Source organism: Loxodonta africana, chromosome 10 (genome assembly GCF_030014295.1).
Source record: "Loxodonta africana isolate mLoxAfr1 chromosome 10, mLoxAfr1.hap2, whole genome shotgun sequence".
NCBI classification, from domain to species: domain Eukaryota; kingdom Metazoa; phylum Chordata; class Mammalia; order Proboscidea; family Elephantidae; genus Loxodonta; species Loxodonta africana.
Window position 1 is genome coordinate 21,322,809 of NC_087351.1, and position 15,781 is coordinate 21,338,589.

The window sequence follows — 15,781 nt, forward strand, 5'->3', positions numbered from 1 at the left end:
GGTGGGTAAAAGACACTTTGTTGGAAATAATACACGCTGTGACAACAGGATCCTGTATTTTCCTAACATGCTACATCTCTTTGTAAAAGGTATATACATATCACATTCTCAGCATTATCTAGATCTTATACACTCACAAATATCTGAGAAAACAAAGAACATTTGTTCGTTATTAGTTGTTGCCCAACACTAATCTTAAGATTTTCGAAACCCTGTCTACATGATTGTGACTGAATCAGATGTTTCGGAAAGATGTGCTTGATCTAATCGTATGGCATCTATATGACATGGAGGAATTAGAGGCAATAAACTCACTCAAGACTAATTCTCCCGGATTTGCACAAGCCTCTTCCAGGTGAGAATGTAAGCAAACTTAACATTTAACTTTTCACATTTAGTCACAATAAGGGCTCATTTCCAGAATAGATCTAAGAGAAATCTGATTATACAAAGATATAAATTATACAATGATATGTTATGGTTTGGTATTTAAGCCTGAGGTGTGGACACTTCTAGAAAGAACCAGAACATTGAAGCTATCCTAATACTTATGGTTTCTGCCTAATGGGATCAATTTTGCCTTTTCTGTCACAATTTTGGAGAACCTACCAAATCAGCGTAGTTTACCTAAGGTTTTCCACTGCATCCCTACCCCCTCTCCTCACCCCTACACACTGCCTTGAGTTAGTAGCTTAGTGATGTGATACTTGGGTGGACACCAGAAATGACCAGTTATGCCAGTCAAAGAGATCAGGCTTGGTTTAGGATTTGAGGGCTCTCTCTCTGCACTCTCAGGAGTGGGGCTCTGGACTCTAATATCATGGAACAAAGGACTCAGAAAGAAGATGGCTATACCCATTAGTGCAGAGATGAGCCTACTCCATAAATATTTTCTGGCAGCTATAAATATTGAGAAATATTAAACAGCAACTAGAATCTCTCCTTGGGGAGTTGCATATTTAAACAGAGCTTGCAAAAGGGTTAACTGAACAGAGAGTACCCTTCTTGTTTACCCCTGATGAATGTTCTCACCTTCGGTCTAATCAATCATTGAAGGTATTTCTTTGATGATGTAATGCTTTGCTTTATTGTATCCTTTGGGTCATGCTCAGGTTTGCTCTACCACATCATGGTTTCATGGCTGATTCTTTTCTCAGTCCTTGAAGGTTGATTCCTCTCTCTAAAATGCCATAAGCCCCAGGCCTGTTTATCTGTATGAGTGCCAACATTTGTACTTAAGTAACGGTTAAAAAGACTTTTGGGCTGTTCCCATTTTGTTCCCAGAGGCACAATCTCTGATTCCTTCCCCTGCTTAATACAGATAATTGGTTGTAGGCAAAGTCTTTATTATTATTAATTTATGACGTTAAATTAGCAGCTATGAAGGTAAAATGAATTCATTGTTTCTAGTCCTAACCATAAAGACTTTGGAAATAATGACCATAAAATTGCTGTAAAGATTTTCCCTAAAACAACGACTTTCAGACTCCCCATGTAAGAACAAAGCCTTCAGCAATATATTTATGTATTCTAGTTTTATATTTGTGAGTAGATCACTGTTCTTCTTAGACTGCAATTTTGAAAGAGTTCAACAGCTGAGTGGGAAACTAGAGCCACCCTCTAAAATGTATAAATGAGATATGGGTGGTATAATCCCAAGAGCAAAGCCACTCCCAGTTTAGTGTTCTTTGGTTCCAGCTGTTGAGGAGAGTGAATTTAGATTATAACAGTAGGACCAAGAAATGCTTTTAATACAAATTCTTTGCATTGCATGTCTCTCTTTGATGAACAAGTGGACATTCTTGCAAACTACCAGAGTAGGAGGCTGTTTGTCGTTTCTCAGTTCAGTGGCTGTAAGTATATATGGAAGCCAAGGTCTCAGGAATTCTGTGGTGCATTTTTGTTTTAGTCTAGGCCTTTAAAAGCGTGCTCATATATGTCATTTTCTTTGTATCTTTCCATTCAGTGTTTCTAGTTTAGCATAATAAGCATATATTATTCTTACAATGGAGGAAGTTATTTTAGATTATCAATTGCATTTGCTGTGATTTTAAGGGGAAAATCAAAATGATAAGACACTTTATAGGTAGTGGACACTTTCATTAAGCATAATATGCTGTAATTGGGATGAAAGGAATCTACAGACATAGGCAAGTCATCTTGAACTCTTGGCTACCTGTACAGTGATCACTGCAATTCCAATTTCAAATATTCTGTCTCTTGGTTCCTATAGGTTCATTTTTATCGACCTATCTATCTATATGGAGTCCCTGGATGATACAAATGGTTAGGTGCTTGGCTACTAATCAAAAGGTGGTTTGAATCCACCCAGAAATGTTCAGAAGAAAGGCCTGTGGATCTGCTTCCAAAAGATCACGCCCGATGGAGTACGGTTTTACCCTGACACACGATATCGCCATATGTTGGAATAAAATCGATGGAAATTTTTTTTTTTTAATCTATTTAGCCCTGGTGATGCAAAAGTTTAGGTGCTCAGCTGCTAACCGAAAGGTTGGTGGTTCAAACTCATCCAGTGGGTCCATAGGAGAAAGACCTGGTGATCTGCTTCCATAAAGATTACAGCCAAGACAACCCTATGGGGCAGTCCTAGTCTGTCACATGCGGTAGCTATGAGTTGAAATAGACATGATGGCACACCACATCTATCTATCTATCTATCAATCATCTATCCATCCATTCATCATTTGCTTTGTTTCATAAAATATTTGTGTCATCTTACAAAGATGGAAAAATAAAAGTTAAAATTGGATAATAGTTTAGCTTAACTAGTAAAGAATGTCTGCCTTGAGCATTGTGCTCTTTTAAGACCTATCTATACAGGATCAAACTGACAACACCAACTTGAAAGATTAGATAGGAACCTTAGGGGGAAGTGAGTTTATATTAATGGGGGAGGAACAACTTGGAAAAGGAGGGCGAGAATGGTTGCACAACTCAAAGAATGTAATCAATGTTGCTGAATTGCACTTGTAGACATTGTCGAATTGGTATATGTTCTATTCTCGATAACAACAACAAAAAAATAAATTTTTTTTTAAAAAGTTAAAATTGGAAGAAAAAGAAAAATAAATAAAGTTGGGCATCTAAAACAGATCATATTGACTTACAATCACATTAACAGTTGGGCCACACATGCGATTTTCTAAGATTTTTCTCAGCCACCAGTACAAGGGAAACCTGGTCGGTCACTTGATTGAGGGCCCACAGGTCAAAACAAACCAATTGCTCGTGGAAGTGCTACTGTTCTTGGTACAAAGCCAGACAGGAAATTCTTCCAATAGGCTCATAAAGAAGACAGTGTGTACTATGATGAACGCCATGACAATGTCCTTACATAGAGGCTGTGACCTATTTCTTGCCCAGTCCTTCAATATAAGCAGTTCAACAAAAATGGATTCTGCAGCCAGCCATCAGTCTGGCTTCATCTAGAAGTTGGTCATACTGACCACACATTTATATAAAGTCTCAGGAGAGTGCTCAGTAAGTGTTGGCAATTATTATTGCTGTTACTATTATTGTTTGTCAGGTGTGCACCTGATGTTTAATTGGGAAGAGAAGGTCTATATTTGGTGCAGGTAAGTGGAAGGCTATCTGGAGTCTCTCTGAGCTCACAACTCTCATCTCCTACACAAGCCCTCTAGCACCTCTGCTGCTGGAAACATGGCCAGGCTTAGGTTGAAGAATGCCACATTTGGGCTCTCTGGGAAAGGCCGGCTCGCTCCAGGTAACACTGGAAAAACAGAAACTCCATAAATAGAATTACTACCAGTGTGGGGAGCAAGCCAAACCTGAGCTAAGAGGAATACCTTCCAAGCAGGAACCTGCATTTCATTCTTGAAGGACGAACTCCTTTTAAGGAATTAAAACGTCTACCTAGAAATCCTTTGTGATTTCCCTAACTCACACCAGAATAGGGAGCAAAAATGCAGACTTTAGGTAATTAGACCCAGGTGACCCCAGGAGCCAGTAGAATCTTGTTCCCCTCCCCACTTCTCTCCTCCTCTTTCTCAAAAATGCATGAAATGTTTCATCACAGTTGGTCCTATCACGTCAGAAAGCAGTGATTGCTGGAATCTGCTGAGAACAGAATCCACTTTGCGGTTCTATACCCACCCTCTGGGTTAAGCTCTTTGGTGGTTGCATGTAAAACACGGGGCAGCATGCGGCAGAGATTAGCCATGGTTTGGTATCAAATTCTGAGCACCAGGATGTGTGGGGGCCTTCATCCCTCTAGTCACGTCACTTGCTTCTTTTAATGAAAACTGAAACCCAGCTCCAGCCAGAGGGCAGTGAGGGTGAACAAATGTGTAGAGAAAGAAAATAGAAAGGTTTAGGAAGGCTGGCTCCCCCGACCTGTGGTCTAGTCAAGAAAGGGCCTCTCCCTCCCGCCTAGCCCGTGGAATGCAGGAGGGACAGGAGGCTACGATGAAGACTCCTGGGGAAGAATTAAGTGTGGCTCAGTCTGTTTGTGGCTTCTCTGTGAATACTGGGACACCTCCGAATGGAGGAACAGCTGAGATAAGTGACTGCTAATCCCCCAGTGCCGGGGAGGAGGCTGGGCTGCTCCCTTCCAGATCCCAGCAGATGGTGGATGAAACAGGCTTCCCCTGAGGCAAGGGCAGCGGGGACTGTCCCACCTTCTGTTCCTTCAGTTTGCCCTGCACGTCTCCCTCACGTCCTGACCCTACCAAGAAGGGCCTTGCTGGCCCTCGAGAGCCCTGGGGATATGCCCTGGCTTTGCTGTCCCACTGGGATGCACAAGGTCAGCCAGGCTGGACTCCTGCCAGCTCTGGCGGCTTGGGTGGCATCCAACAAAGCTCCGTGAGCCTGGGGGAGAACAGCCAGGCTGTGCTGCCAAATTTCTTACCCTGAATCACCTGGGGAAGAAGGGAGGTGGCGTATTTAAATGCAGATTTCATCTTCCAGGGTGGAACTTGGGAATGTGAATTTCTATTAAGTATTCCAGGTAAAATTTGGCTGCAAGTAGTTCTAGCACCAAGCATTCAAGACGGATTCGGAAGAGGACGTGGAACAAGGGATATTATTGCTGATGTCAAATGGATCTTGGCTGAAAGCAGAGAATACCAGAAAGATGTTTCCCCGTGTTGTATTGACTATGCAAAGGCATTCGACTGTGTGGATCATAACAAATTATGGGTAACACTGCAAAGGATGGAAATTTCAGAACACTTAATTGTACATGGACCTAGAGGCAGTTGTTCGAACAGAACAAGGGAATACTGCATAGTTTAAAATCAGAAAAGGTGTGCATCAGTGTTGTGTTGTTTCACCATACTTACTCATCTGTGTGCTGAGCAAATAATCCGAGAAGTTGGACTATATGAAGAAGAATGGGCATCAGGATTGGAGGAAGACTCATTAACAACCTGTGTTATGCAGATGACACAACCTTGCTTGCTGAAAGTGAAGAGGACTTGAAGCACTTACTGATGAAAATCAAAGACCACAACCTTCAGTATGGATTACACCTCAATATAAAGAAAACAAAAATCCTCACAACTGGACTAATAAGCAATATCATGATAAAGAGAGAAAAGATTGAAGTTGTCAAAGATTTCATTTTACTTGGATCCATAATCAATGCCCATGGAAGCAGCAGACAAGAAATCAAACAATGCATTGTGTCGGGTAAATGTGCTACAAAGACCTTTTTAAAGTGTTAAAAAGCAAAGACGTCACTTTGAGGACTACGGTGCACCTGATCCAAGCCATGATGTTTTCAATCACCTCATATGCATGAGAAAGCTGGACAACAGATAAGGAAGACTAAAGAAGAATTGATGCCTTTAAATTATAGTGTTGGCAAAGAATATTGAATATACCATGGACCGCCAGGAGAATGAACAAATCTGTCTTGGAAGAAGTACAGCCAGAATGTTTCTTAGAGACAAAGATGATGAGACTTCGTCTCACATACTTTGGACATGTTATCAGGAGGGACCAGTCTCTGGAGAAGGACATCGTGCTTGCTAAAGTAGAGGGTGGCGAAACAGAGAAAGACCTTTTATGAGATGGATTGACACAGTGGCTGCAACAATGGGCTCAAGCATAACAACAATTGTGAGGATGGCACAGGACCAGGCAGTGTTTCATTCTGTATATGTACGGTCACTATGAGTCAGAACTGACTAGATGGCACCTAACAACAACAACAAGTTCTAGCATCATACTCTGAGAAAGAGCAGTCCAAGTAGACAGGAAGGCATTTGGGGTGGTGGGTAGTAACAGGGCTTAAAGTCAGGTTGCCTGGGTTTGAATCCACTTTACCATTTGCTCATTTATGTGACCTCAGGCAAAACAGGCCCAGTGGTTCCTTGCATTATAAGATATAATTTAGTCTTTATCAAACTGGATGTTGCAAAAGCCTAACACACTAACCAAAATATTGGAAGTCTGAGTCCATCTAGAGGCACTTGGAAGAAAGACCTGTTGATCTACTTTGGAAAAATCAGTCATCGAAAACTCTATGGAGCCCAGTTCTACTCTAACACACGTGGGATCACCACGACTTGGAACTGACTTGATGGCAACTGGTTTACCTGGTTATTAAACTGCAGGACACAGCCATTCCTGAGTCTTGATATCAATTTAGTCAGTCATAATTGGCATTTTAAAATGAAATTGAATGGCATAGAAAACATTTTTTAAAAAATTAAAAGCAAATGTTGTTTCATGAAACTTTGATGTCCGTCCTCCACTGACCTACCCAGCCCCCAATAGGGCACACTGATCCAGGTGTGGGTGAGCTGGAATTGGTCTCCTGAGCCCTGGAATCAGTGCAAGGGATTCAGGTCATCGACTGTGGTGCTCAGTGTGCTGGACTTCCCAGGGGCATTTGCACATGGCAGCAAACGTGGGAATCTCCCATCAGCCACTCCCAGGGAGAAATTGTCTCCCACACAACTGTTGATGAACTTCAGTTCTACCCTGCTTTAAAAACAATTAAATGACACTTCCTCAGTTAGGCTTTCTCTGAGCCTTCCTTCAGACCCCCTTCCCCTCTTTGGTGGCACATACCATAGCTCTCTCTTCAACTATTCTGTAATTGCCACAGAGGATGAGTCCTGCTCTGTTTTGTCTAGCACAGTTCTTGGCTGAATCAATGAATGAGTGAAATTGACCCGATTCTTCAAAAGTGCAGGCTGCTGTCTCAAAAAGCGTCATTATTATTGAATTGTAATGCTGACAATTTGCTTTGTATCTTCTACGTGCCTTGGATCGTTTGATTCTAATGATTATAATAATCATAAGAGAGAAATTGTTGGGTCCCTTTACAGAAGGGAAAATTGAAGCTCGTGAAGGTTAAGTGACTTGTCCAAGGCCAAAAATATAGGAAGTGATAGAGACAGGATTTGAACCAAGGGCAACCCTTTCCCCTTTTCTTTAGTTCATTCACATCTGCCTGGACCAAGGCAGCTCTACGATTTTGCACTCATTGTAAAATGCCTATTGCTCTGCAGGGCACGGACCCAGCCAGTCCTCTCACCTGGCTCTGTTGCACAGCTGTCCCCAGACCAACCCAAACATGGTTGGGGAGCTCAGGGGGACGCCTAGCATTCCCCGGTATGGACAAGTATCTCTAATCAGCAGGCCTCCTCAGCATATCAATCCAAGACCACTCTAAAGAGGGATGCCTGTGCCCAGTTTTCTATTTTTAACTGGTGTGAACTGGAGGAAAAACACAAGCCTTAAAAATCAATGTGCCAGTCAAGAACTGAGAATACAGGGCACGCCAGGGCAAACCAGTGGCCTGCATCCTTCTTAGGGGTCTCCCCGTCTCTCTGCCTCCCCCTTCCTCACTTCATGCAGCCTTTCCTTTTCCTCCTCAAAAGCCACTGAGCTTTCAAAATATATTTTCCCTGAAGGAGTGGATATCAGTCATACATGCCAACGCTTCTTACATTTCAATGCACGTATAATCAGTTGGGTGGGGTGCAGGTCTTGCTAAAACACAGGCCTGATTCAGCAGTTTGGGTGTGGGGCCTGAGATTTTGCATTTCTAACTTGTTCCCGGGTTACGTGCATACTGCTAATCCACAGACCACGTTTTGTGTGGGTTTACACGTTAGTATGATTTAAATTGCTGTTATCATCCCGACCAGAGCACAAGCAGCCCCCGGGGTATGAACGTCTGACTTACATACAACTACTTAGGAACCAACCTCTGTAAAGTCTATTATATTAAAAATCCGAGGTATACACAATGGTTCATAATAGCAAACAGGTGCTATTTTGCGACTTGCATGGAAACATTATTATTCCCAAAAGCAAAGATGAAAAGGCGGAAGGAACAAGAACTGGACAAATGGACACAGAGAACCCAGGGTGGAAAGAACAAGGAAGATGGCGCTGACGTGTTGCCATGATTGCAACCGATGTCACAAAACAATTTGTGTCTATGTTTTTGAATGAGAAACTAATTTGCGCTGTAAACTTTCACCTAAAACACAATAAAATTAAAAATATATATCATTATTACTGCATTATTATGTTAAAGATGTTTTAATGTACCTGGAAGTGTTGCCTTAATGTTTTTTAATGCATACAAAGGTACACTATATGCTATATACTAAGACAAACATTTAACTAACTGAAGTTAGAGACCAAATGTACCTAACTGTTTCGATTTACATACAAATTCGACTTAGAGACAGATTTAGGAATGGAACTCATTATACAGGGACTGCCTGTATTTGATTATTCAGTCTCATCTTTACTTGGAAGACAGGCTTTTACCTCTAGATTAAAATGTCCACCCGTCAGCAAGTAGGCAAGCTACTTCTAGCATTTCTTTCTTCATTTACTTTGATGACCAGGGATCCTTTTCTGGCTTAAAGACCAGAGCCTAAGTTTGAGCAAGTGTCTCCTTTCCGTCCACCTCCCAGTATGGATGAGGGATACCTCATATCTGGGTTGGGGTAAACCTTGTTCCCTTCTCCAGCAAGACTTAAGCAAGCTCTCACACCAGTCATTCAGACTCTGCCCTTCTCAGCCTCTTCCCTAGGGAGACCCTGAGCCATGCATGGGTTGAGGGCTAAGGCGGTGTTTGCTAATCTCAGCTTCTGACCTTGAGGGGCACAGCCCTAATTCCCAAAGTAAAGCCACCCAGGTTGGTGGGGACTAGATCAGAAGGTTCCCTGTCCCAGGGATCCTTTCCCAGCCACCCAATGTGCTGCTGGGGTGCCCTTTGTGCCCATGAGGACTGCCAGGGCTCTGCTCCTCCAGCTCCCAGTCCTGGAAGATGAGAAGCTGCTGTCGCTCTTCTGCTGCCCTGGCCCAGCTGTCGGGACCCCTCAGCAGAGGGCAGCACGCCAAGCCTTCCCACTTGTATGTATGTGGCTTATTGTCCTCTTAGGCTGGTGGGCTGGGAGGAACAAACCCACAGCACATCCTGGGAGCACCCAACCTAGCAAGGGGAGGGGGTGGGTTGGCGTCACTTTGTCTTCCCCTGCCCCCTACCCTTCACCGCCCGCCCCTCCCTAGTTCCCTATTTGGCCATCCCCCTGGCTGCCCCCTCCCCTTCCTTACATGGTCTGGGGGGCCCCCGGCTGATCCTCTCCCCTGCCCTTGGCTCCATGAATGGCCTCAGCGCTCCTCGATAGTGCGAAGGCGACCAAATAAGGCAAGGTGGCCGGCCGGGCCCCCCACCCCTGGCCCCGGCCGCTCCAACTGACCCCGTCCATCAGCGCTCTATAAAGCGGCGCGCCCGGCGCCCCACGCCCCACACCCAGCGCCAGCCTCACCGGAGCCGAGCCGAGCCCGACCCGCGGACGCGGTGAGTCAGCCCGCCCCTGCGCCCTCCCTTCCCCGCCCAGCTCCGCGGGCTGCGCCGGACACCAGCCCCGCAGCAGGACCCGGTCCACCGACCCGCCCTGAGCCAAGGCTTTGCGCTCCCGCTGCCCAAACTTATGCCCAAACTTTTAGATTGAGTTCTAACTGGCCCTGGGTCTCAGTCATCTCAGGAGAGGAGCGGGCGCACAGAGGGAGAGCCCCGTGCAATCCCACCGGCGTTTGGGGATCTAGCGCTCCGCGCGCTTTTTCCTCTAGCTGAGGCACCGGCATGGGGCGTGGTAGGTTCCCGGTTGGTGAAAAGACGCAAAGTTAAAGGGTTGGGGAGGACCCGCTAAGGGGCTGAGTCTCCTGGGTCTCTAGAACGGTCCCTCCTCGCACCTGGAACCGAAGCTGAGACTCCCGGCCAGGGAGCCTGGGTGGGTTCCTCTCCCCTTCTCTAGGCATATACCACCACCACCCACCCCACCCGCCTCCCGCCTTAGTCTCCTCTGAGCCTTCTCCCTCCTCCCGCTTCTGTATTTGCCCCGAGGGAAGGAGAGATGGCAGGCGTTTTCCCCAGGTACCCCTTACCTTCTGTCCCCTCCTCCGGGGGCGCTAAGGCCAGCCTCCACAGGCACTGAGCATGGGCCACTCTGCTCCCCTCAACCTGCAGACCCCGCTGAAGCTGTGCCAAGATGTGCGACGACGAAGAGACCACCGCCCTGGTGTGCGACAACGGCTCCGGGCTGGTGAAGGCCGGCTTCGCGGGCGATGACGCGCCCCGCGCGGTCTTCCCCTCTATCGTGGGCCGCCCGCGCCACCAGGTAAACCTTCCCCTCTCCTGGCCTGCTCCGGCCTGGAGCAGGCCCCAGCCCCACTCCGTGCTCCTTCCCTTCACCTCCTTAGCTGAGCAATCTAGGAAATGACTCACCTGACCCTCCTGTTCCATGAACACTTTAGGTCAAATAAGGAAAAGATGGATACGCTTGAAACCCAGGCCAAGACAAGCAATACCCATGTCAACCCCCAACATACCAAGGAATGTACCCTTTTCCCCCAATCGACTCCAGTTGCACATTTCTCAAAGGATCCAACTCAGTGGTCTGAAAAGCCACCAGCTTCTCCCCTCCACTCCCAACCTTCTGCATTTTTAATCCTCAGCATCTTCTCTTCTAACTCTTACACACTTCACTTCTTCCCTGCCCTCCCTGCTCAGTCCTGTTCGAAACTTACAATAATGTAACTTCTCTCAACCAACCAGGATCCAACTGAAATTCCTCCCTCTTGTTCACAGTTTACAGGGCTTCCAAAAGATGTAATCTATCTCCTTTCTGGCTGTTGCATTTTTAGAATCCAGGCATGACAGTGCCATGGTGATAGTGACATACCACCTTGTTTATTAAAAGAAATGCCATGCTCTCTGGGTTTGCAACATGCCTGTCCAGACAGGCTATGAGGGCAGGAGAGCTGCATTCCTCAGTGTCCGTGACTGATGGGTTCTCCAGGACAGCTCTGGGCAGGCTGGATTTCACTGTCAGGGTGATAATGGCATAGCTGTCCATCTTTTTAAGTTCACTTGATGAATGTCAAAACCCTTTCCTAGCAGAGATACAGTGTGCCATTAATTCAGTCATTCTAAAGTGTAGCCATCTATATTTTGGTTGGCATGGGTGATGAGATTACTAATTTAATGAAGGCATTACAGTACAGTATTTTTAAAATGAGGTAAGGACCTGCTTCTTCAGGGAAATAACCCAGACTCAGTACCCAAGTCCCAGTAATATTCTGAACAATAAAATTATACCTCTTTTAGAGGAAGGGGAGGAGAGGGTACAAGATTGATTTTAAATGATTTTTCTAAGTTGGTGTAAAATCCTACAGTCATTTATTATTGATGGTATTTATACTAAAAAAACTAGTTAGAAGTAAATTGGTAATTCATGAATTATATTAGTGACGTGGTCGAAGTTTGAGTTTTGCATCTTTTTTCTTCGTATAGGGAGTTATGGTGGGCATGGGTCAGAAGGATTCGTATGTAGGCGATGAGGCCCAGAGCAAGAGAGGTATCCTGACTCTCAAGTACCCCATTGAGCACGGTATCATCACCAACTGGGACGACATGGAGAAGATCTGGCACCACACCTTCTACAACGAGCTCCGCGTGGCCCCTGAGGAGCACCCCACCCTACTCACTGAGGCCCCGCTCAACCCCAAGGCCAACCGTGAGAAGATGACCCAAATCATGTTTGAGACCTTCAATGTCCCTGCCATGTATGTGGCCATCCAGGCGGTGCTGTCCCTGTATGCTTCTGGCCGTACTACAGGTATGCTTGGGCTATGGAGACAGTCACTGATTAGTCACATTCCCAAGTCATTGGCCTTGCTGTGAATCAGTCTCTCCAGTTGGAGAAGGAATGGTCCCTTCCTCACATGCCCTGACATGACTTTTATCTGTGCTGAGAGAGTAATAACAATAGTACCCCAAGGTTAGCTTCAGAGCGTGCCCATTTCTAAGAGCTAGAGTATTTTGGGTTAGATTCTTCCCGTATCTAAAGTATCTGTTGTCACACATAAAGGCTCTGTATAATGTAGCACCCTGGAATGCAGCTGTCATTTATACCATCACAGCCCCTGGGCAAACATCTTCAGAGAAAATCCACATTCCCTACAAAGTGAGTGAAAAAAGAGAGAAGCGTGTAAGTTAGACAGGAGAAGGAAAAAAAAAAAAAAAGGACTGGATGCCTACTTAATGGGCTAATGGCTGATACCAGAGGTGGCCATTTGAAAGTGCCTGGGGGAAATTTTTTACAGCAATATTTAAAAGGATGAGCTCTCGCCGGCTTCAGGTTTAGTAACCATTAGGCTCGTTTTTCTTTTTCATGTGTTAGAGATCTGATATTATCTAGATCAATGCTCAGTGCTTGCATCTCTTAGCCAAGGTTGAGCAGCAGGTTTTACCTTGTTTTGGTCTGTTTCATCTGACAGGCATTGTTCTGGACTCTGGGGATGGTGTAACCCACAATGTCCCCATCTATGAGGGCTATGCTTTGCCCCATGCCATCATGCGTCTGGATCTAGCTGGTCGGGACCTCACTGACTATCTCATGAAGATCCTCACCGAGCGTGGCTATTCCTTTGTCACCACCGGTGAGTCTTTGTATGTATGTGTGTGTGTGTGTCTGTGTCTGTGTGTGGCCTACCACAGATGTCTCTGCTTTTTCCTTTCCACGACGAATCCACCTACCTCCCCACAACTGACTTCATTATTCAGAGCTTGACTGTGACACCCTTTATTTCTGCAGCTGAACGAGAAATTGTCCGCGACATTAAAGAGAAGCTGTGCTATGTCGCCCTGGATTTTGAGAATGAGATGGCCACAGCTGCCTCTTCCTCCTCTCTGGAGAAGAGCTATGAACTGCCTGATGGCCAAGTCATCACTATTGGCAACGAACGCTTCCGCTGCCCAGAGACACTCTTCCAGCCCTCCTTCATCGGTGAGTTGTAGGGTCTGATGCAGAGCCACAGCCTTCCCCTGAGAATCTTAGGGTCTCCTGGAGCGATCTATCACAACCAGGAAGGATTAAGCAGTCCTTGAGTTAGGAGAAGTCATAGCTTTGAGTCCCACAGAGCTCAGTCTCAAGCTTTGATGTCACATTAAATGGACAGTCCATATTCTGCTCCAGTGATAAAATAAGGGATGACATACTGAGTTGATTTCAAATAAAAGATGAGACAGAGTAGTAAGTGAATATCACATATCTCCAGGAAAGGAGGGACAGTTAGTCAAGAGAGCTGACTTACTCCATTAAGTTCCAATTACCAAGTAGCTGGACTTTTCTTCTAAGTAACTCGTCATTAAATGCAAAAATCCTACTCCGAGTAATACATAGACATGTCTCTGTCACCAAACATCTTTTCATAAGGAATAATTTCCAAGAGGAAGCTTGTTAAGCTCTTATTTTAGTCCATAAATAAGAAATGCATTAATTTAACTTAAATATGTGTCTTGTCCTTCACCAAAGCATTCGCCATCCATCTGATGGTTACGGAAGTGTTTGCTCCAAACAGAGTGCTAAACACAGTTGTTCGTTTCTTGGCAGTCTGTGGTGGATTAACTGTCAGCCCTTTTAAGAAACACCTGTTCCACAAATGCCCTGGAGTGTATTTTTTAGGGGAACATATGTTTCGGAGACAAATGGTGACACAGAAGTCCTTTTCTCTTCCCCCCTACTCTGGCCTGAGTGCACTGTGATTTTTTTTTTTTTAAAACTTGTTCCTAGGTATGGAATCTGCTGGCATCCATGAAACTACTTACAATAGCATCATGAAGTGTGACATCGATATTCGCAAGGACCTGTATGCCAACAACGTCTTGTCTGGAGGCACCACCATGTACCCTGGTATTGCTGACCGTATGCAAAAAGAAATCACTGCCCTGGCTCCCAGTACTATGAAGATTAAGGTAAAGATCATCTGTAGGTGGGAGAGCCAAGGCAGGTCTTGATATTCCAAACAGAACTGGACTCTCAACTCCTTTCCTCCACACTTAGCTTCCTGTCTCCTATACACTTCACCTTTTAGCTTCTGCAGCATCTGGGTTTTCTAGCACCAGTTCCAAGATAGGAAATTTTAAAAATGCTTTGAAGCAGTGGATAAAAATATATCTTTGGAGGAAAAAAAAAAAAGAAATCTTTGAACACATTTTAAAAGTCCTCAACACTTGGGCTAGCTTCCACCATACATAGTTATATGTAAGTTAATATTGCTCCGTTATACTCTAGTTCACAGAACAGGGGAAGTTCTTATTTTGTAGACCCTTTGATAATGGAAATGGTGAAATAGGGGGAAGTTCACAAAACTCAACCTGGCCATATTGTTTTGCAGTAGGAAATATCCCACATTACACTGAATCAATAACGAATATTTTCTTCTGCGAATCTTTCCTACGTTCCTCTTGCTCAGTTGCTGCGAACTTGGAAGTTCATTGTAATTCTTTTTCTCGCTCTGCAGATTATTGCTCCTCCTGAGCGTAAGTACTCTGTTTGGATCGGGGGCTCCATCCTTGCCTCCCTCTCCACCTTCCAGCAGATGTGGATTAGCAAGCAAGAATATGATGAGGCAGGCCCATCCATCGTCCACCGCAAATGCTTCTAAGGTGCCTCCCCTCAGAGTGTACGTACCATTCAGGATGACAACAGTATTATGCTTCTTGGAGTCTTCCCAGCCACCCTCCCTCTTCTCTCATCAATCATTGTACAGTTTGTTTACACACGTGCAATTTATTTGTGCTTCTAATATTTATTGCTTTATAAATAAACCAGACCAGGACCTGCAACCTACGAAAGCCTTTCATTTCTTTTTGGGGGTGGGCATGATGTGGGGCAGTTGTTTGCTTACTTCATTCAGCTTGTCAACTTGTACATGAATGGCTTGGACACCATGAGCAATGTACAGTATTACATTCCATTGTATATATTATACTGTATAGCATTACAGCACCATAAAGTTCATTGGATGAACTAGTGTGAGATTTAGCTGGGCGTTACAGTATTAAATTTTAATTTTACACTTTGGAACAGAATCAAGAATATATTGCATACCTGAAAAGTAGATTAGATTTATCTCCATATAAGCAAGAAATGGAATCTGATAAGGCAATTCTATGAGTTAACTTTTGGATGACACTAAAAAATTGTATTAGTGTATGTTCCAATTGTTTTTATCACTTTGCAAAAAACACACATATCTTGGTAATGGAAAAACAAGATTATTTTAAATGAGTTCACTTAAATTTTCAATTTTTTGGACATCTTTCTAGAGGCTAGGTGTGTTAATGGTGAAACGCTGATGTCAGCCGACAGTTAAGCCGGGCTGCTTCCCATTCCAAATGTCCTCTAAACAAATTGAGACCACTGGGCATGTTCAAAACAAGTGAGAGAAAACTATGGCCACCAGATACTTCCTCCTA

At 44.6% G+C, this 15,781-nt stretch overlaps 1 protein-coding gene across 1 annotated transcript; it reads left to right on the forward strand.

The window, feature by feature from the left end:
• Positions 1-9,721: 9,721 nt before the first annotated feature.
• On the forward strand, positions 9,722-15,157 carry ACTC1 (actin alpha cardiac muscle 1). The gene is made up of 7 exons (XM_003418642.3): positions 9,722-9,817; positions 10,487-10,637; positions 11,813-12,137; positions 12,799-12,960; positions 13,116-13,307; positions 14,094-14,275; positions 14,824-15,157. The coding sequence occupies exons 2-7, from the start codon at positions 10,509-10,511 to the stop codon at positions 14,965-14,967; spliced, it is 1,134 nt and encodes a 377-aa protein (XP_003418690.1). The 5' UTR covers positions 9,722-9,817; positions 10,487-10,508; the 3' UTR covers positions 14,968-15,157.
• The last annotated feature ends 624 nt before the right edge of the window (positions 15,158-15,781 follow it).

Excerpts from the sequence above, each read along its gene's own strand:
- ACTC1 (XM_003418642.3), top strand. The coding sequence starts at position 10,509 with ATGTGCGACGACGAAGAGACCACCGCCCTGGTGTGCGACAACGGCTCC. Across the intron at positions 10,638-11,812 it reads TGGGCCGCCCGCGCCACCAG|GGAGTTATGGTGGGCATGGG; the intron begins GTAAACCTTCCC and ends TTCTTCGTATAG. Across the intron at positions 14,276-14,823 it reads CCAGTACTATGAAGATTAAG|ATTATTGCTCCTCCTGAGCG; the intron begins GTAAAGATCATC and ends CTCGCTCTGCAG.